General features: G+C 41.0%; 5 protein-coding genes across 6 annotated transcripts in view; 1 reads left to right on the forward strand and 4 right to left on the reverse strand.

The window, feature by feature from the left end:
- Positions 1-2,628: 2,628 nt before the first annotated feature.
- Positions 2,629-6,908, reverse strand: LOC134177063 (ankyrin repeat and sterile alpha motif domain-containing protein 1B-like). Of its 2 annotated transcripts, none has more exons than XM_062643767.1 (9): positions 6,884-6,908; positions 6,613-6,710; positions 6,458-6,550; positions 4,432-4,932; positions 4,289-4,371; positions 3,904-3,938; positions 3,695-3,841; positions 3,314-3,380; positions 2,629-3,048 (listed from the first exon to the last, which is right to left on the reverse strand). In XM_062643767.1, exons 4-9 carry the CDS (start codon positions 4,593-4,595, stop codon positions 2,699-2,701), a joined length of 846 nt encoding a protein of 281 aa, XP_062499751.1. In that variant the 5' UTR covers positions 4,596-4,932; positions 6,458-6,550; positions 6,613-6,710; positions 6,884-6,908; the 3' UTR covers positions 2,629-2,698. The 2 variants fall into 2 exon arrangements, with proteins under 2 accessions (XP_062499751.1, XP_062499750.1); XM_062643766.1 differs by having other exon boundaries at positions 6,861-6,902.
- LOC134177644 (putative actin-24) lies at positions 5,968-13,875 on the reverse strand. The gene is made up of 8 exons (XM_062644420.1): positions 13,627-13,875; positions 12,285-12,773; positions 10,070-10,411; positions 9,745-9,770; positions 9,096-9,163; positions 6,613-6,710; positions 6,458-6,550; positions 5,968-6,012 (listed from the first exon to the last, which is right to left on the reverse strand). The coding sequence occupies exons 1-8, from the start codon at positions 13,843-13,845 to the stop codon at positions 5,968-5,970; spliced, it is 1,380 nt and encodes a 459-aa protein (XP_062500404.1). The 5' UTR covers positions 13,846-13,875.
- A 1,596-nt stretch (positions 13,876-15,471) lies between these two features.
- LOC134177645 (uncharacterized) lies at positions 15,472-16,494 on the forward strand. The gene has a single exon (XM_062644421.1). The coding sequence runs from the start codon at positions 15,472-15,474 to the stop codon at positions 16,492-16,494; it is 1,023 nt and encodes a 340-aa protein (XP_062500405.1).
- A 1,297-nt stretch (positions 16,495-17,791) lies between these two features.
- On the reverse strand, positions 17,792-18,817 carry LOC134177646 (CMP-N-acetylneuraminate-beta-galactosamide-alpha-2,3-sialyltransferase 1-like). The gene has a single exon (XM_062644422.1). It carries the CDS (start codon positions 18,815-18,817, stop codon positions 17,792-17,794), a length of 1,026 nt encoding a protein of 341 aa, XP_062500406.1.
- Positions 18,818-20,741: 1,924 nt separating this feature from the next.
- LOC134177412 (uncharacterized) overlaps positions 20,742-22,211 on the reverse strand; it is a 4,357-nt gene continuing 2,887 nt past the window's right edge. The window contains exons 2-3 of the mRNA XM_062644188.1: positions 22,077-22,211; positions 20,742-21,270 (exon numbers count right to left, since the gene is read on the reverse strand). The exon at positions 22,077-22,211 is cut by the window's right edge and continues 348 nt beyond it. Coding sequence (XP_062500172.1) covers positions 20,830-21,270; positions 22,077-22,211 — 576 coding nt within the window. The 3' untranslated portion in view covers positions 20,742-20,829. The remainder of the gene's footprint in view (positions 21,271-22,076) is intronic.

Genomic DNA, 22,211 nt, shown 5'->3' on the forward strand with positions numbered 1-22,211 from the left:
ATAAACTTCCCACTCACATCTAATTAAAGCATGTCCTCCTGGACCACGTAGTGAATGTCTGGTGGCAGTTTGCAGTCTAGCGTTACTGAAGGTTGTTTTGTACACTCTCTCTGGTGTAACCCTAACGTCTGCACCAGTGTCAATCTTGAACCTCAAATTTCTCCCATTCACTTTCACTTTGGTCATCCAAGCAACTACCATAGATAACCTGAGAATCAACACTGTTATCAGAACGATCTCTATCTTTAGTTTGGTTTTACACTTACGCGTATAATGTCCTACTCGTTCACACCAACAGCATTTCGCCTTTGTTGCTGGGCACGCAGCTCTACTATACAACGGTGAAGGATTAGCCTTTCACGCCTTGCCACTCCTTTCAGGTGTTAGGGGCGGTTCCTCGGAGAGATGTCTGCGAACGGTAGTCTGTTGTATCTTCACCAACTCACTTCGTCGAGCTCTCGTGATGGCTTTATCGAGAGTGAGGTCTGCATCCATTTGGAGCGTCTCCGATGGCTTTGCATCGCGTGGTCCCACCACTCGGTCTCAGATTAGCTCCTCACGTAATGCTCCGAATTGACAATGCTCTGACAAGGTCTAGATGGCAGTTACGAAACTCTCTACTGACTCGTCGTCCCCTTGACGGCGGTAGTCGAACTTTGCACGTTCAAAAATTACATTCCTTCTCTTCACAAAGTGAGAATCAAACTTTAGCTTGACAGAGTCGTACGTCTTGCGCTCGTCTTCCGCTAACGTGAAGGAAGCTAAGATATCCTCTGCTTTCGAGCCCATTGAATATACTAATGCAGCTATCTGTGTGGATTCATACTTTCCTGAAAGACCAGAAGCCAATGGAAATCGTTCAAAACGCTTGATCCAGACGTGCCAACTATCCGGCTGAGAGAAATCGAACACGTCGAGCAGCGCTATCAGAAACGTTGCCCTAGATCCCACTATTCTGACACCATGTTGTCTGCGGGCTCAGTAGGTTTTATTATTGCACTACACTGATGATATTAGCTAAGTACACATAGATAACATAATACTACTAGCCTTGTCCCGAACTCGCGTGAGACTGGCAGTGTCCGGTTCCCGTATGAAACTTTCAGAATCAGTGGCAGCAGGAGCACATGGCAGATCCAGCCTGGAAAAGGGTGGTGTGTATATACTATATACAGCTTTGGTCCTCACACATATTTACAGTGCACAATTTTTATGACCACGCTGCTGATGGTTATTGTAGTTATCATTATTCAAAATATATGATAGACAGACAGACAGACAGACAGACTGACAAGCAGACAGACAGACAGATAATTTATTCTCATACAGATTCTACTTGTACAAATGCTAGGATTAATAAATACAAACCAGTCCTTGCAAACAACAAAGTCAGTAACTAATGGACTTGACTTTGAATGCCAAAATCAAATAATCTACCTAAATCACCATGATTAGGTGACAGTTTTGAAAGTTTTCTAAGGACAACTTTGGCATTGCATCTTTGCAGAATTATAGAAAATCTTTTTCTTCAATACGACATGAACATGGAAGCATTAAAATTGGCTTCTGGATTTGCTGACTGTTGTGACAAACGCTGCCAAAAATTCTCTGCCTTTGTGCCCCACCTCCCAAAATGTTCTATCACAAGAGGAACGCATCTTGATACATATCCTCCTGGAACAAGCTCTTTTGAATATTTTTTCATTTTCTTTTCTTCTCTTGTCGTGGCAGCATGACCATTTTCCTTGCTAGCCCTCCTAATAATGTCCTGACTCCTCGGATGAGCCAGGGACACATTAATATCCAAATTCTGTCCAGTATTTGGATCAAGCATTGTAATGTCTGGACTGTCTTCAGTATTGATGTCTTGGTTCTATTTGATGGGGAAGGTGAAGGTCAGACAGACAGACAGACAGACAGACAGACAAGCAGAGACAAAGACAACATAAACACTTGCAACAAACATATAGTCACCGTCTGTCAGACACTGGTATTTGCATGCTGTAAATACTAATGATATTTGTGATGCAGAGTCAGCCTTTGTGGTGAAGGGAGTTGACTCTGCAATACCAAACTCGTTCAATTAGGTGCTTTCCTAATGGCTAAGGTCCACACAGATAGTCATTAATGGCTCATTACTGGCCATAGCATCATCCTACTTGCTATTTTGTCTCGCTTTCATTTTTGTTGTGCATTAGGAGTCCTCCAAGAGACCCTATCATTATACGTCATGTGACCGACATGGAGACAAAGCCTAAGTGAAAGGAATTGTTGTACGTCTTAGTGACAAGTGAGAGGCAGTGTGGTACTAGCTGAAACTGTTGCAGTAATGTCATCAAACTAATGAGACGTGCAGACTCTTTTATGTTAGAAATATGTCACATGTTTTACACACAAACATACACATACCACCAAGATCCTTTCTCAATATCTGACGGCCACTCGGTTCATACAAGTTTTCAAGTCGAGAAAAGTTCTGGTCCATCATTGTAATAGACCATCATGTCTACTATTTCAACACACACACACACACACACACACACACACACACACACACACACACACACACACACACACTCACTCACCTAATGTATTGATATGTAAGTATTGACCAAGAGGATGATACAAACGCATTTGATGTCTTCACTTTTCTACACAATCACTAGACTGCTAAGTTCAGATTAAAAATGACAGCAAATCACAACTGAGGACATTTAACTACGACAACACTATTAATATGCAATACAAAACACCTTCCCAAATTACATTTTGTGTCCATCACTTCTTTTACTGCAGCAAATATTGGGTTTTGTATGTTCTTGCAAGCGTCCAGTAGTTTGTCTGCTGCTCGTTTCTCTCCTACTTTCTGTGCCATCGCATCAAAGAAAGCTTGAACTTTATCACAATCATCGACCAGAACAGTGAATTTGTGCAGCTGATCTCGTGTTTCTCCACAATCACGACCGAGTGCATACCATCTGGTTGAGCCAAATCCTTGAATTGCCTGCAGAACTCGACGAGAATACGAATCACGTCTATGATCATCCTCTAGTGTAAGATACAAACATCATTCCTTATAATGAAATACAAACTTGTGCAAGAAAGTGATCAGCAGACTAAACAGGAAAATGAAGCAAAACACAGAGGGACTGGAAGATCAAGACACTGAGAGACATGCAGCCGTAATCATGCAACACACACACACACACACACACACACACACACACACACACACACACACACACACACACACACAACAATGTACACACTTATCCAGTAATTCTAGTATGTGAAACTAAGAATCAGTACGTACCTGTTGACTGAGCAAACGCGCTAGCAGTAGACTGAATTCTGGCTGCTATCACATCATCTTCCACAACCTGAAAACACAAAGAGATCAAGGAGTAAAGGATTCTGTCTCATCTATACGACATAGTCAATCAGTCATCTAAAACATTCTATTGATCCCTAATAACAATTAACTAATAACTAATATAATATATTAAATTCATATAATAACAATTAATTAATTAATTATTATCACTTAGGTGAGTGGTGATATCAATAATGTTAATTCTAATTAATTATTTCTAAATTGACGTGCTACTGGGCGTGAACAGAATGCAGCAACTTTGACTGACATACAACCATCTGTACATTAATGATAATTGTCATTAACACAAATGCAACAAACCTCATCACTCTCAACATCAGCTACGTCTCTGATTCTTGCCAATCGTGCTTTCAAAGATGCCACCTCCCTGTTTTTCTCTGCCAATTCTTTGCTCATTGATTGTAATTGCAAGTCTTTCTCTGCCAACTGTCTTATCAGTAACATTACCTGCAACACGAAATAATGTAATACAGTAACATAACCTTCACTTGTTATTTATATTTCCTCACTGTAGCTACGCGCTCCTCTCTATTCGGAGTCTTTGCTGCGAAAATGACAAACACATTACAAACATACATATGTATGTATGGACACATCATTTAACATCTTCACATTAAAATGTGCGAGTTGTGAAAGGCTACACAGAAAGTTATATTTCTAAAGCCATACAACACTTTCATATCAGCTCCTTGCATGACATACAATTCATTTACAGTTAAATTCACAAACTCACTGTCATACAAATGAATAGATGGACAGACAGGCAGACAAACAGACAAAACAAAAATAGACAAACAAATGGATGCAAAAACAGAACATTAGAAAATAATTTAAACACGAAAAACAAAGTAGAGAAAAGTAAAGAAAAGTAAATTAATTGTTTCTTTCACGTACATCTTATGGCTTCTTCCATCATCTCAACAACATCACTGTGACCACGTCGCTTGGCAATCTGCAGTGGTGATCCTTTCCTCTCACTATCCCACAATGACATCACGTTAGTAATATTATTGACTGAAGGATATTGAATGCATTACCTCTCATGTTGGGGACTCACTCCATGTTTTAGGAGAACATCAACACAACACACATGACCATAATAGGCAGCACACCACAGTGGTGTACAACCATTGTTATCATTGATATCAACAGGAACAGAACAAGACACAAGTCTCTCTACAATGGTCATGTGATTATTCATTGCAGCCCAATGAATGGCTGTCCTTCCAACCTGAGTAAACAGGAAACTGATAAGCTAGTGAGAGAGTGTTTATGTTAATTAAAACATACTAAGCAACAGACATTCCATTCAACACACATAATGAGCACACAAACACGAACAATAGCAAAATCAATGCATTACATTCACAAATATGTTTAATACATGCACAACAGACACCACAATATCAACTGAACCTCTCAATACTCAAACGTACATAATGTCTCTTCATCACATTAATATTTTTGGATTTCAATAACACATCAATGATATTGTCCAACCCATTCCTTGCTGCTGTTATCAAAGGTGTCACTCCAAACTGCACACACAAGAATGTATTATTATAATCATTATTCCACCATCCCCTCCATGCTAAACCAAAAGTGACCAACCAAAACAATTAATTACTGCAAACCTATTTAGACAATTAGGGTATCACCACCTTCTTTGCTCGTCTGCAATTTTAAATTTGTGTATGTGAAACGTTATTCCTTGCAATTTTGTCACAAGATTTGTGAAAGCTGACTGCTCAAGATCAATTAGAAAGCAGTCGTACAAGTACAACGTCTAACATCTCAACTAAAATATAAAAATCCTTTTTCGTCATGTCAGAACTTGATGGCTCCGGTTATCGTCTTCCCACTGACACAAAACGTTGTCTTACCAAAACAGTTAAAGGGGAACTCTCACCAAAATCAACTATCTCTCAGATGAAAGCTGTCACTTCATGACACAACCCGCAGAAGTTTACCATAACGAAGAAATAAAGCATTGAAATTACCCGTGTAGGCGTGTTTAGTACCCGTATGTGGCATGAGCGTAACTCTGATTGTTGGTTAGCAAGGAAGACTAATATCTGTGCACATTTCAAGGTAAGGATTGTGAGACATATGGTGTCAAGTTGTGATTTATTGACTAAAGCAAACTGGGACTCCAAAGTTATCACGCAATTATCGACTGTTGCAATACAACCTCAGGAGACCCTTCTTAGATTAGTTCCTAGATCATTTCTCACTGAATTTTGGGTGCGTTAGTAGCACTTGGTATGGTTAAACCTAAAGTAGTTACTTCGAGAGAGTAAGACTTTGTGTACATACGGGGAATCGTCTGAACATCTCGTTGCCGATTCTCTGCTTCTGTGGCTGTCTGGACCGTAGGTTTCCTGCAGGAAGATACCAGGCCTTGTATCTTTCTTTCAACAAGCTTTAGTATTTGATGAGAGTTCTCCTTTAAATCATTGACACAAGATATTCATCTCTGTTAAGCCACAAATTTGATAACAATAAAAAGGACTGTCTGCACATACACTGTAACAAGTACCATCAAGCCAACCATTCATTCCAACCTCAAATTACTAAATCCCCACCTTCCTCTCTAGATACCACTTAAGGTCATCTCTCTATACAAGACAGCACAGCAACACAAACAAGATCATAAGCAGTAACCCAAAATCATCATCCGGAACAGATTTAATAAATTAATATCAACAGCCAGTTAGATAAAACTACTTTTGTTAAACGTCTGCATCACACTTGAGAGCTGTTTAGCTTTCACACTAAAACATGTTCATAGTTAGTAGATAACAGTGGGGCATGAAATCATGTTTAGATTGAAACTATGGTTAGACGATAGTGACGACAGTCAAGTTAAATGAAACATAAACCAACAAGATTATTAATCTCTGCATGCAATGGCTGATTCAGCCAGTCACAAGTCAATACTGCTGCCTCTTGACAAGCAAGAAGAAACGAAAACGTTGATTGTTGGATTAGATTGTTACATCTAGTTGATATCTATCATCTTATCAACAACACATCACACTGTCACACACTCAATCAACTCACCTTGCCAGTCCCTTTAACATCTGCTGATTTAGTGAGAAGCAACTCAACTATCTCCTTCTTATTATTCCTACACGCTTGTATCAGAAGAGTGTTCTAATTTGAGATCAACGACGTGGAGTTCATTCCAACATCCAATACACACATTATAAACTCACAACACATGGAGTCTTGATATCAACTCCCAACTCAAAGAAACGTGTTACTGACTGAAGATCGCCTCTCCTCACCGCTTCACTCAATTCCTTTTTCATTTCTACACAACAAACAATAACACTCCACCATACAAAACAACTCACAAACGAAACAAGAGGAACCGATAGCTAGCCACGTGCGCGTCAATCAATGGCGCCAACAAAAAAACGAAGCGCATCAGTTACGCAACAGTGCCGACATCACAGTCAACCTTTTCTATAGTCCATTACTCACCGCATACACACCAACTGACAATGACTGAGTCTACAACGAAGGGAACAGTCTCTGAGGCGTTCCCTAGATTCTACGCATGCTCATATATTAACTCACGTGACCGATTAATCTTTGATCACGTGCAATAGTCTACTAGACAAACAAACAGACGATGAAATCAAATGTTGTGTGATGTGTTTACAGGTATAGTAACGGATATTGTAGATTGGAGACGTACTTTGAGTATTTATTGTCCATCAATTAATTAAATCAGTCATATGAAACAGCCAGTCATCTAGACTAATACAAACTGAAAGTTGCTAGTATACTATAAACAGCTTTGGTCCTCACACATATTTACAGTCCACAATTTTTATGACCACGCCTACAAATGATGAGCTCTGTAGCCCGGTAATTTACATGTATAGCCCATGCCACACTGTATAATCTGTTTCGTAAATTAGATTCTAGGATACCATTATGAATGCTGTCTAAGTACAAGAGATAGAGATAGAGATAGACTGTTTTTTGTCTTACACTAAATTTGAAAGACATACTATCCCAACTAAAGCCCAATATGTTGCAAATTTCTAACCCTAGTCAGGGTTGCGGGTGGTCATCAATTTTGGAGCCAAATTTGGGCGTTGCTGCCAGTACCCGGAGCTCAGAGCCATCCCTTGGACACCCAGAGACTTTTGCTGCATGGGCATTACAGAGAGCTCTGGTCACAACTGACATACTTTATATACATGCTGCCATGGTGTACCCTCAGTCATCATTTTCTGTGTAGCCTTGCAAGACCCACAGTCCAGACTCTGACATGGCATTGACAGAGACTGGACTCCAGTACAAGGACACATTACATTATTAGTTTAACTGTTAATTAACGTGGAGCCTTCTGGAGCCAAAGGATCCGTGTCTATAGAGCCAAGTTTGGCTCCGTTGCCCTGGTAACAACACCCTTGCTAGTACTTAGTGAAACAATGAGGTAGTTAATTAATTAAAACAGCAAGCTAGCAGACAATTACACAAACTGACCAGCAAACAAACAACAGGACAGATCAACAGACAAGTCAGCAGACCAAAAGACTGACAGATAAGGCATTAGATGTATGATAACTCACTCTCCAAAAATAAGATATCTTATCACATTCATTGAACTCTGACCAAGAGCTTCTGTTAAAGATGCAGATTTGTGCAGACCCAAACCTCTTCTTATTCCCTTTTCCATGTTTGATTAGTCAGTCGTCTGGTATACTAGCTAGATGACCCAATTCGATACCCCACTACCATAATTAAGTTAAGAAAGAGAATATGATGCATTATTTCGGATCATACATTTGAATCCTTGATCACACCCTTTACTGATCTTAGAATTCAGTACGCGTCATTCTATAGAATTTTCTACTTCGATCAAGATTAGCTAATAATAATAATAATAATAATAATAATAATTGAATTGGCTAGTCATTGATCGCCGTATGGACTACACAGAAACATGTACCCCGCTGAGCTCACCTGCCAGGTTGGTGGGCGCTCAGATGGGGTAAAGACCCCACTTGCCCATTATGGAGGGGTATAGCGACACATTGTCGAACACTGATGGTTCCGGTGGTCTTGGAAGCTTTGGGCACAGTGCACGCAGGTATTGCACGGTGGACATTATTCCAGGTCATCACAACCTGCAGCACTTACAGAAAACAGTGCTTCTGGGATCTACTCGGATCCTTCGTAAAGTCATGTCTTCTTTCTAGACAGCTGTGATGGTCTAAGTACGTCTGAAGCAGGGTTTGCTTCCGGTACTTGTAATAGACTTTACAAACCAGACTGATCTGGTGAGCACGACACACATATATTTTGTTTCATACCACTACAGGTACAGTGCTGTAGGCCAGACAAGATTCATACACTAACAAGTAAAAATAGATAGTTATAGAAACTTGAATAAACTCAGACGACTAGACAAACATAAATTAAGGTGTAATCCAGCTCTTAAAGTCCATGTAGAACAACACCATGATTCTTGTCCTTGTCTCATTGTCCACTGCTCGCCACAGATTACCTTGAGTATTCAGGATGAACCCGCTCACTAATTCATTATTGAAATGAACTGCTCTCCATAACTATGAAAGAGAGCTGGCTAACATGCAATAGATCTGGAGCTTCCATGATAGGTTCTCCAAGAGTGTCCCGCAAGGATGTTCTTGTTGAGATCCCTAGCCCTCTATGATACCGTCTTCTCCACGCTTGATGTAGTAAACGTTTGGTACTTCCCATTCCCAAATCCCACAGTTTGCATCCCTAGATAATACACACATACTTATTATTACTAATTCAAAACTGTAAATGTAGATTTGACATGACTACTTACCTACAAGGGACGAAGACTTCAAACGACCACTCTGCTACACGATATACATACAAGCACAGCATGCACTATACTACTAGCCTCGAGTTTCCAGACTTCGTGCGCTGCTACTGCTCTCTAGGTCTAGTAGTATGTCAACAATTATTGTGGACAGTCAGTAGCGACGTGCAAACCAACATGCAGAGAATAGGTACAAGGAATGTTGTACAGTGCGAGAAGAAACTCATCAGAGACAGTGACAATTTCAATTATGTGATTTTAATGTTAATTTATTAAATAATTATTAAAAGCAAACAGTCGATCTAACTATTACTGCTTAACATAATTAATAAAGTTATTAGTACATTGAACTAATTTTCTAGTTATTGGTTTTTGCATATACGATAACTCTCCTTCGATGATAACATGCATGCAGCTATTCAGAAATGGTACGGATTTTATGGTCACGTGAAATGAGCGTCTCATTTTGTACGATTCTACAAGTAGCGCGCTTTAAATTTTCACGACACTATACCGTGGATCTTCAAACGGCTCACAGCTCTAGATGCAACAGTGCACCATTACACATGCACACTTTCAGCTGCGGTATCTAACTAATTGATAATCACAACAGTACTGTAAACGTTTACAGATTCAATATTATTTATCTATTTTCTACTTGCAACACAATGCAGTCCACGCACATGCACTAGCATATACCACAACTCAACACACACAACGAACTACTGCAGTCAAACAGCATTTTCTATCCATCCCCATCCGATTCACCACGATTCCATCGATTGTCGATTTTTCCAACGAGGTCTACCCATATCCATCGAGAAAAACAGAGACCTCACCCCATCTTCGCGATACCTTTCAATACCCAACACCTGCCGATCATAAAAGGCATCCCCACACGCAACCTCCTTCGCACCGTACCACGCACTAAATTCGCGTCCCGGTTTCGAAAAGACGTTGATGTCGTCGACGGATCTGAAGGGGCCGACAAGACTCTTCGTCATCGTTTCGTGGAACTCGGACGCCGCCGTGATGCCGCCGCATAAGAACACGCGGTTGTAGAGAATGAGGGGACTGACCGTCCGAGTCTCCGCGATCGTCGTGCTAATGACGTGTTGAATTCCGTATCTTTCGTCGAACAATTTCGATTTGTATGAGTGTCTGTCAAGATTACCGAAAAGCTAGGGTTTAAATATTCAATTAACAATTGATGTTATAGGTTATGGTACCAGAAATACTTTCGTTTCTCAGTATTACTGGCATCAATTTTGAGCATCGCTTAGAAATTTTTTGCGAACGATCATTAGCGTATACTTGTTTTAAACGCGTTCCCTGTCAACGAAACTCAATGCGAGAAAGGCTAGCTGATTCTTTCCGGGAAGCATGCAGCAGTAAAGGCAAGATCCAAGGTAACTTTTTACAGAGGGCGTTTCAGTCGGGACTGTCGTGTATAGAAGTATGAAATTATAGTGTGTACTGGTAGTTGATAGCATGTGTTGTGTATTTTGTGGTTGAGTATTTCGTGTTTGTGGATTCCATTCCCTTGAAGAAAGTACACATGAGTAATCCGGTGTGATGGATATATCTATACATCTATCTAGATACATACGTATATAAAGACAAGATCCTATTTGTTTGTTCGCCTACTACTTCTTCACACTTTACTCATTGTCACTTCAATTCTCCAGACATGCTGACCAAATAAAAATAAACGTAACAATGTCAGTTTTTGATTGGTGGGTCATCTTTGGTGGTCGACCCTCGAGCGATAAAGCTCTCCCGACATTGATCGGATTGCTAATCACGATATTCAAACTATAAAGAGCATTAGCGCGCAAGGAAATAAACGGTGTTTCGCTTTCGCATAGTCAAAACAGCAGAGATAGAGCGTCTAATAGAACGTTATAGGTGATGGCGCAGTAGGTGACGTCACAATTAAATGCAGGGTCTTAATACGTGACGCCACAATGGATTTCTTAATGGTTCTATTAGAGGTCAGGAGACGACGTACGTTTAATATAAGTGCATTTCGGTTCAATCTCATTTTTCTTGCAAGTTTTCTAGAATTAAAATTAAATTGACGTCAACTTGAGCCAGTTGTTACTATCTAAAGCTAACGAGAGGCATACGAAATCTAATTGCAAATGAAATACTCGCTGTGCTGACTACTTCGTACATCTAACTGTAACTAAGACTCTAGACAAGATACTTCCATGGTATAATTTCTCACAGCCGAATGCATGCACCCGGGCAAAGGCGGGCAATGTAGCTAGTAGCATATAAATGTGCAGTTACCGTTGCGGAATACACGTAGCTAACTAAATAACTGCTTACCCAGGCTAAATTCTTACAGCAACTCTTCTAACGGAATATCTGAAGACCGAGACGCTGTGCTGCTTCTGGCGGTACAAGCAGCCTCAATGCTAATTACAGACCGTGTCAGCCGCTGTCTGCGTTTCAGGACTAGACTAGTCAGGGACGAGGCCTACGTCCAGAGTTGTAGGTGGTCGTCAATTTTGGAGCCAAATTTGGGTGTAGCTGCGCTGTACCTGGAGCCCAGGACCGTTTCTGTATATACGACTCTGGTCTTCCGCAGACCACAGAGCATTGATAGCATAATTCGCGTACAGTACTGGCGGGACACAGAGTCCAGGCTCTGAAAATCGCATTGACTCCGGAAAATGAACACATCAAATTTTTATTTCTTAACTTGGAGCCTTCTGGAGCCAAATGATCGTGTCTGGAGCCAAGTTTGGCTCCGTTGCCCCGGTAACAACACCCTGGGCTTCGCTCTGCTTGGCCAGTAAGTTGGAATCAATTGTTCATCGATTTGACACACTGACAAGACTCATTGACGTTACCGCACCTACTGTGCATGCCCAAATCTAGTAGTATCTCGCCACTGCTCTGACGCTGCAAAACGGTAGCCCCAAAACTAATACAAAAATAAAGCAAAATTTTACGCGACTCGCTAATATCGAAATTGTTACGACCAAGAAACGAAAACATTTCTACTACAGTAACATACTAAGTAATAGTAACTATGTTACTTACCACGCGGTAAATCATTGTTGCGTCTGCCATTTTATAGTCTTTTCCACCAACACGTCGCTCTTCCCTCTCAAAATTGGAGGCCACAAAGAACATATTCATTTTCATGTGCTCGAGTGTGTGGAACGCCACTTTCGTCAGAGGACGGAACTGATTGTGTGATCCTTGCATAAAGTCTTGCATAATTTGGTGCGTCGTGTTGAAGCCACCGTAAGCCATGACCCTGTCTGCACAACGTCGATAGTTGTCGAAGGTCACAATGGACGATATCTCGTGACCGCAGTCGACGACCACGCCAGTATTGTATCCGTACCAGGAGAGCGAGAAAGCTGCCTCGTGAGCCATGTACAGTGCGGGTACGTGCCATTTTTCGAATAGGATCTCGGCCATTTCTTCGCGACGAGATTTCGAACTCGTTTCGTTTTCGACGATTACGATGGGAAAGCGATACGCGTCGACGTCTAGGTTGAGCCGAATTGACTGCATCAAGAACTAGACAATGTAACACTCTTGTCAATAGTGACATCTAAAGCGATCTAATTAACGCATATAGAGTTTGATGCAATAAGTATATTGTCAACTTCCTATAAGAAACTCCAAGACAATTACCTATCTTGTGTTGTAATATTAACATTCTTCACAGAATCAGCAAACAAGGTGCATGATAATTGTAAACAAACAGTCAGGCTCGAGAACTTTGTTTTCAAACTGCTAACTATTATATAATAATGAATTACTTTAGTCATTCCTCCCGGCCACAAATTTTAACCTTACCTGTGGAATTGAAGAAGCGCCCTCGAGTAGATTTGATGATGTCTAAAATCTTTAATTTTAAATAGATAAATTTCAGTTTTTGTACAAACGGTAAATACAACATCACATGTTATCTACGGATTGCCACAAGAAAACTTAACTATAGATCATCAACCTCAGCATTTTCTCTGCAGTGCACCGTGCAACGGATGCATGTATACTATAATCTCTAGATAATAAAACAGTCCGTTAGTTACTCTTCTCGTCTTGCCATGGTTTGCTTACAACTCCGCAAACGAGCTTTACATCAATCATCAATGACTATAATTCGCCGGAAACCGATCAGAAACACAGTCACAAAACGGTGACAAGCACAAGCGCAAACTGTTCACTTGTTGTTGCATTCTTTGTAAAAAGGCGTGTTAGTTTGAGCTTATACCGGTAATATTAATTAAATAGATCACAAATGTTTGCGGTGTTGTAATCAGAACCATAAAATTATTGCGGTAGTTGTTAGAGAATTAAATTTTAATATAATACACAAATCGACGAACGTACGGTCGACAAAGTCAAATTATATACCCCAACTCACCTCAACTTCTTCATCAGCATTTCTCTGGTAAATTTTCATTCCAAGAGAGGTAAGTGGTGTCGCCTTTAGAACATCATAATGAGACGGACCAAGGTAGTTAGGACTCCACCAATTCAGTGAGGTCTTTCGCTTAACTTTGATAGGACTCTTGTCCGAAGAACTGAATCCCATCTTCACGTATCCAGTTCCACTGTCGACGATTATTGAACACTTTTCCATGACGTACGCAACGTGACAAATGCCGGTCTTCCAAATGACTGACACTTATCTGGTGATCTATGAGCATGCGCAATAATAGATCGACTGCATTCTGTTGGTGATATTATAGTAGCTCGTTTATAGACTAGAGAAATACAAAATATGTAAAGATATATTTTGATTAATATCTATTAATTTAAACTGCATGTCTACGAGATGTTCAATTCCGAAGACGTTCTTTCTAACTATTAATTTATTTATTTAGAATTGTGTAGCTAAAATCCGTTTTAATATGCAAAAATTGTTAGTTAATAATGATTAATTAATTAATATCTTTTTTGGCAATATAGTCTAAAATTCCAGGCTACGTCCATTCTACGTTTGAAACTACTTCACTAGTATCTACACAATGTGACATGCAAATAGTTAAGAAAGATCTGTTGCGGCAGTACTCCATTACTAGGGCATATGCACAAGTTCCGTCGCCCCATCCTTTTCTATTGTAGCTAGGGACTGTGTGTATTTGACAACCAAGAAACGCCTTCAGAGTTGAATGCCACCTACAGTCAACTATTCACACGTCCGATACTACAATCAGTCCTTTACTACCCTGTTCTGCATCTAACACTGCTGATAGTCAATGTTTGCTGATATCAATTTCTATGTCACTAGATACCATACCACTGTCGCTACAACGGAACTGAGTGTATACCTAGACTGTACATTTCAATTGTCTTGATCACGATCGCAAACGACGACTACAAATACCAGGCCTTTAGACGTAATCTAAACTACTAGGAAGTTTGCATGTTTACTTCCATGACAGCTAGGGTTTCAACTACTACGTATTGTCCAGCTAGGACTCGACGTTTCAGTAGACGATCTGAAAACTCCATTGTACGTGTTACTCACTAACGCGAGGCGCTTACGGATACCGCACAACTAGATATTTACTATAGTACTGCCTCAGGAAAACTCAGCAAGTATTTTGCTCCGCATTCGTTGCTTCATCATCCTTCTAGTAGCCAAGACGTACAAGCTCGAACTAGTGCTTTCTTACTATGGTGAGTGGCATGTCACCCGAAGTAAACTACCTTGTAACACCAATAGGTAACAAGTCAGCGTGACAGCGGCAGCCAGTGGCGTAGCCAGAGAGGATGCTCAGGGTGCTCGAGCACCTATCTGTCTCCTGTCTTCAGGTATACAACAAGCTTTCAGAGAGATTTTTCAGTGGCTAAAGTGAATCAAGACGGACTTGAGATCAACTATGAGAAACCAAACGCTTGTGGGACTATCTCTTCTTCTTATCCAGGCATAGAGGCATGTCAGTTGATGTTGTAACAGTGCCTAAAGAATTTGAAAAAGCGCCGTCCTTGATGATTAGATGAGATTGATAAGTTCGATCTTGATGAACGCCTGGTTCATTACCTCAGCATTGTAGCAGCGTGCCGTGTGCGATGCCACTGATGTTACAGTATCTGAGTGCATGCAGACAATTGGATAAACTTCAATTAGCCTGCGAGTACACCGACAAGTGCGACTGACACTGTCCGAATGGCACGCGCCAGCGATCTACACTTGCATTTGCCACTTCGAACTAGACGGCAAGCGTGAGCTGACACTTGCACGCCAGCCTCTGATTTCAATATGAGAAAGCCTCCGATGCTAGTCAGACCTCTTACACTCGAAGTCGAGTCGAGCAAGACGAATCAAGTAGAGCTCTATCGTTATCGGAAAGTGCCGTTAATTCTCGTAGCTGCTGGATTTGCTTTCCTCTACCTTCCGTTGTTTCTTCAATCATCAAGTATTCCTATGTTCGATTGGAGCAAGAGAGGTGCTAGTCACACTCACAGATCGAAAACGGTTTCGACGCAACGAGGGTGTACATCTTTGTGGAAACGCGTTGGTTGTAATTCGAGTCGTCCGATATTTCGGTGCAGGCCGTTTCAAAGTAGTAGTACACGGAAGGAACGTCATTATGACGCCGTCGTGAAGACGTTCGATTCTCTAGTGTATCTCAATGGTTGTCGACATGAGACTTGTTCACTCGTTGGCTCTTCGGGAAATTTGAAAAATCGTGCTCGTGGAAAATTGATTGACAAAAGTAGTATCGTTATTCGACTCAATAATCAACCAATCACGGGATACGAGAAATATGTTGGGACACGTCCAGCTGATATTATGATATTCAATTATCATATAGATTGTTTCACTAACACCAGCCATCCTACTCTGTATGTCCGTTCTACAGCCAATCCTTTGAGAGAGAATGCAGTCATTATTAAAAAATGTCAAGCACATCGGATTGTGCCTTTGTATTCCCTCTCCAAATATGTTCAACGTCAAGCACAGATTCTGTTGAAGGCTTACGCTGTGAGGTATAACGTACAGAGAAAAGTCTATAGTTCTAAAGGCAACTACATCCATGCAACCAGCGGTTTCAAAGCTCTCATTTTCAGCATGATGATATGCAGACAAGTTCATCTGTTTGGATTCGGAAAGAAAGGAGCGAAGACGTGGCACTACTATCCTCCTTATAGAAACTACACACCTCCTCACCACGAGATGTTTCTAGAAATGAAAATAATACAAGACATTGCAAAGACAACCCAGAACAGTAGTATGGCTGATTTTATAGATGAAGCATTTAGCAAACTAACTGTTCATTAGTAACTTAATTAAACGTATATATCTATACATAAGTTCTATATAAGATCTTTACATAAAACACAACGCTAACGACTGATTCACACTGAGCACGTAACGTAACGTAACGTAACGTAACAAGCCATTTAAAAAGCATTCACATTGAGCTCCTCGCATACGTTCAGTGTCCCGTACATGACGTCACGCATGAAAGCTTCAGCCACAAAAATTAAACACAATGTTGTCTACGTGTGACATCCAGTTTGATAAAAGTCTTTTCTAGGGCTACGGCAATAGCTAACTTTCCAAGCATATTGTCTTTAATTAAGCAAAGTGCTCTTGAAATCCGCGCTATAATTAATTTGACGTCTTACAAACACGGATACTCGCGTGCAAAGTCATTAGGACGCTCGTCGGTATCCATCTTACGGCAGTGAAATGCGCATGCTCAGGAAAGACACCCACGCACTGCTCCGGTCATGATTGGTTAATTTCTTACGTCAACTGGGAAAATTTGAATCCATCTCAACATTTTACGTTACGTTACGAAAATGAATACGGCGCGTTAAGGCTGATTCATGCCGAGCACGTAACGTAACCTAACGTAACGTAAGGCGACTTTACGTTATGCAAGATCATTCACACTGGCAAATTTGTTGTTGTGGTCGGTCATGCTCATTTCATTTTACTAGAATGTGGCAGAGCCCGTAAACTCTATCTAATCCACATTTGTGTTTCGTGTGCTTTTTCCTTTGTCTCCGAGAAGTAAGAAGAAGCAGTAAAAAACGACGTTTGAACTTTCCTCTGCTTAAATGTGACGAAAGTTTCCATGTGTAACGTCATGTATGGGACGCTGAACGTATGTGAGAAGATCAATGTGTGAATGTTTCTTGATGGCATGTTACGTCACGTTAGTAGATCGTTCTGTCTGTTTATAAAATACGTTACGTTACGTTACGTGCTCAGTGTGAATCAACCTTTACGACAACAAAACTTGCCGGTGTCCTACATTACGTCACGTTACGTTACGTGCTCAATGTGAATCAGCCTTGAAAATAAGCGTTGTGTTTTATGTAAAGACCTTAGTAGTTATCTATGTATATATATATATATATATATATGTGTGTGTGTGTGTGTGTGTGTGTGTGTGTGTGTGTGTGTGTGTGTGTGTGTGTGTGTGTGTGTGTGTGTGTGTGTGTGTGTGTGTGTGTGTGTGTGTGTGTGTGTGTGTGTGTGTGTGTGTGTGTGTGTGTGTGTGTGTGTGTGTGTGTGTGTGTGTGTGTGTGTGTGTGTGTGTAATATATTATATACGTTTAAATTACTAATAAACAGTTAGTTCACTAACTGCCCCATCTAGAAAACCAAGCATACTACTGTTATAATTTAGCGTTGCTATGTCCTGTATTATTTTCATTTCTAGTGACATCTCGTGATGAGAAGGAGTGTAGTCTTTGCCGTAAGGAGGATAATAGTGCCACGTCTTCGTTCCTTGCATTCCAAATCCAAACAGATGAACTTGTCTGCATATCATCATACTAAAAACGAGAGCTTTGAAACCGCTGGTTGCATGAAAGTATTTGCTTTTAGAACCAGAGACGCTTCTCTGTACGTTATACCTCTCAGCATAAGCCTTCAGCAGACTCTGTGCTTGACGTTGAACATACCTGGAGAGGGAATACAAAGGCGCAATCCGATTTGCTTGACATTTTTTAATAATGACTGCATTCTCTCTCAAAGAACTGTCTGTAGAACGGATATACAGAGTAGGATGACTGGTGTTATTGAAGCACCAAATATGATCATTGAATACCATAATATCAGCTGGACGTGTCCCAACATATTTCTCGTATCCCGTGATTGGTTGATTATTGAGTCGAATAACGACACTACTTTTGTCAATCAATTTTCCACGAGCACGATTTTTCAAATTTCCCGAGGAGCCAACGAGTGAACAAGTCTCATGTCGACAACCATTTAGATACACTAGAGAATCGAACGTCTTCACGACGGCGTCATAATGACGTTCCTTCCGTGTACTACTACTTTGAAACGGCCTGCACCGAAGTATCGGACGACTCGAATTACAACCAACGCGTTTCCACAGAGATGCACACCCTCGTTGCGTCGAAACCGTTTCCGATCTGTGAGTCTGACTAGCACCTCTCTTGCTCGAATAGAACTTAGAAACACTTGATGATTGAAGAAACAACGGAAGATAGAGGACAGCAAATCCAGCAGCGACGAGAATTAACGGCACTTTCCGACAACGATAGCGTCCTTCTTGATTCGACTTGCTCGACTGGACTGCGAGTATAAGAGATCTGACTCTCATCGGAGGCTTTCTCATATCGGAATCAGAGGCTGGCGTGCAAGTGTTAGCTCACGTTTGCCGTCTAGTTTGAAGTGACGAATGCAAGTGTCCGTCGCTGGCGCGTGCCATTTGGACAGTGTCAGTCGCACTTGTCGGTACTCGCAGACTAATTGAAGTTTATCCAATTGCCTGCATGCACGTGTTGAGCTCACTGAAATGATCAGATGCTGTAACATCTGTGGCATCGCACACTACACACTGCTACGTACTTAGCTACAATACTGAAGTAATGAACCAGGGGGTAGTCAAGATCGAACTTACCAATCTCCCCAAATCATCAAGAATGGCGCCTTTCCAAAGTCTTCAAGCACTGCTACAGTATCAACTGACATGTCCCTATGCATACGAAGAAGATAGTCCTACGAGCAGTTGGTTTCTCATAGTTGATCTCAAGTCCGTTTTGATTTGCTTTAGCCCACTGAAAGATCTGAAGACAAAAGGCAGGTAGGTGTTCGAGCAGTCTGAAGACTCCCTGGCTCCGTCACTGGCTACATGCCGCTGTCACTGACCTGTTACTCACTGGTTTACAGGGCAGCATATTTCGGGTGACATGTCACTCACCAGGGTACGAAAGCACTGGAGCCCGAACGTCTCCAGGGGCGGCGGAGCGACTAGCAAGTGGGGGGGGGGGGAGGAGCATGAAAGGACATCGGAGACATGAACTAGGGTAAGCTTTCTATAGGCACTTCTCGTCGGGAAGCGCTTTCTGATGTTGGACTTTATTAACTTAAACACTCCTCTTAGGCAACAGAAAGGCGGAGCAAAATACTTTTCAAAGTCATCCTGAGGCAGCAATGAAGAGAAAGCCCAGAAAGTTAGAAATGACGTCGATCTAGAGCAATGAATTGATCAAACGTTTTAGTAAATGAATGAACGATTGAATGATCTATTTCAATTGCACTTAAACAGGCGGAGTTGCCCTACAAAAAACACTGCTTTATACTTGAGCTGCAGAATCTATGGAACACATGGAGAGAGTACCATTTACCGTGCAAACTGTACACGGTAAAGCACGGTAAATGTACAATATCATAATAAGATGTACAATATCATAATAATATATTGTACATATTGTACCTATTTTAAGATAAGCTGTACAATATCATAATAATTTTATTATAATGTTGTACATATTGTACAATACCATAAATGTGTGTATTATGATATTATTCATATTTACCGTGCTACCGGGTAGGTACCGTAATACAAATATCAGCGGTGATAAGCTACCTTAACGAAAGGTGTCACAACACGATGACACCGCAACGCACTAGTAGACGTACAATATCGTAATAATTTCATTAAATTTTTATAGTATTTAATTAGTTTGTGTCTTACACGCAAATAGAACGACAAGCTGGAAAAGTGACACGCGTTGCACATGCGCATAACAACATTGCAAGGGGCAGTTGCAAATTATAACAATACTGTTTGATAGTATAGTCAAAGCTAGACGGCAAATGAGTGAAAGTGTTGCACAAAATCAAGCACATTTAGTTAATATTTCTGGGTCTTACCCATTTGTACTTCATGCATTAAAGGCTCCTCTGGACTGCATGCATTTGCCCATGTGCAATGTCTTCCACTTACATGTAAAATTATTTCGCGGTCTTCATCCGGGACTTCAAATCACGTGATACTACTTTCAAACTTTTAATTCTTTCTGTCTATTCCAAGCGGAAGGGTAGTGAGGATAAAAAGCTTTTCCAAGCTTTTCGAAAAGAGAAATTACCCTATACAACTCTCTAAACACCTTTCTTTCTAATCCTTCCTGAAAACGTTCCAATGCAATCATGTATACGTTCTACTCATAATAGATTTTAAAATATTCAAGAAATTTAGTTCCGTTTTAAATTTAATTTTAGCATTAAATTATTCAGACTTCAAATTTTGTGCCAATAATTCTATTACAACACAATATAACTCAATATCACACTAAGTCCACTAAACAATCTGAATACGTAACACACCATCCATTGATCAAACAATTATTCATCGGTCTCACTAAAAGGCTTACACACCTCGTATAGATGTCTCGTACCAACCTCGAGGTACTTTATTCTACTGATCACCTGATTGAAGTAAAAGATTCTTTTCTTCGCTATCAACTGCGCACCGAGCCAAGAACTGTACCAACAGTGGAGTTTACGTTCGACATGGATGCATTCCTTTGCCTTTGCAACGTCGGCGTACAAGTTCGCTTTCATTGCAGCTTTAACAATGTCTTTCTTTAGTCGAGTGTCGAAGTTTGGAAACCCAGTGGTGCCGCCAGACAGCATGACGTGCTGTAATAGATCACGATATCGTTTGTCTTTTTGTTTCATGGCACAGTCCACCACTGCCTGTGGGATTCCGATCAGAAACGGACGTCCCCCGCCACTAAAAAGTACTTCCGTCTCGGAAAATCGCTCTCGACCGATTCGAAATATCTAACAAACAGAAAATTGTGCTTTGAATTGTTGAAAGTGCACGGGTTTTAACGTTACGTGTTTGTTTTGTTAAGCCTGTGTATATAGAATACTATACGTATTGGTTTAAATCAAAGGCGCAACGTGACGCTGCGGCGTCTTGCGTCTTTGTGTCCAACTCCTGCATGTGTCGTCGTTATGGCGTTCGCATTACTGCAACGCATACGACGCACGGCTGAAGGAGAATTAGAGGCTGGCGGGTTCACATTAAAAATACGCAGCACCTTGCGTCTTGCGTTTTCCCTTGCGCCCAGAGCATTCACATTTGACGTTAGTTTCTGCGTTTGTCTAGTTAGAGCGCGCATCTTCTTCGATAACGTATTTACGTACGGCTTCCGCTATACTGGTCGCGTGGCCAGCCCCTCCCCATTCCCACGCTTGCCTTTTAGAATTTCCGTCTCTGTAAAGAGGATGTTGCACATCCTACAAACAGTGGTAGCTCCTCACACGTTCCCCGAAAGTCACGGTTACTTTGTCCGCCATTGATATATTAATTTCAATGCGTGCATGAACGCAAGACGCACAAATCGGATTCAAGAAACAGAACTCGTACTACATCTTGCGTCAACGCTGCGTCAAACGCTGCGGTGTATTCTGCATCGTGTCAATCTAATGTGAACCCGCAAGAAAAAACGCAAGTCTTTGACGCAAGAACGCAAGGCGACTTAGCACGACACAAGACATAAAAGCAGTCGTACTTTTAGTGGATGCTTTTTGTATCTTGTAAACACCTCAGGTTATAGTTACACGGTATTTACTAGACTTACCTCTCGACCGATAATTGTCGGGTCTATTGTAATGGGCTGCGGTTGACATCCCGGCATAAAGTAACTGTAGTCTCTAGTCCACAGATCCTCCTTCAAGTCGTTGAATAGACTCATCATGTGAGCGGTGGGATGACC

The sequence above is a fragment of the Corticium candelabrum genome, chromosome 3 (genome assembly GCF_963422355.1).
Source record: "Corticium candelabrum chromosome 3, ooCorCand1.1, whole genome shotgun sequence".
NCBI lineage: Eukaryota > Metazoa > Porifera > Homoscleromorpha > Homosclerophorida > Plakinidae > Corticium > Corticium candelabrum.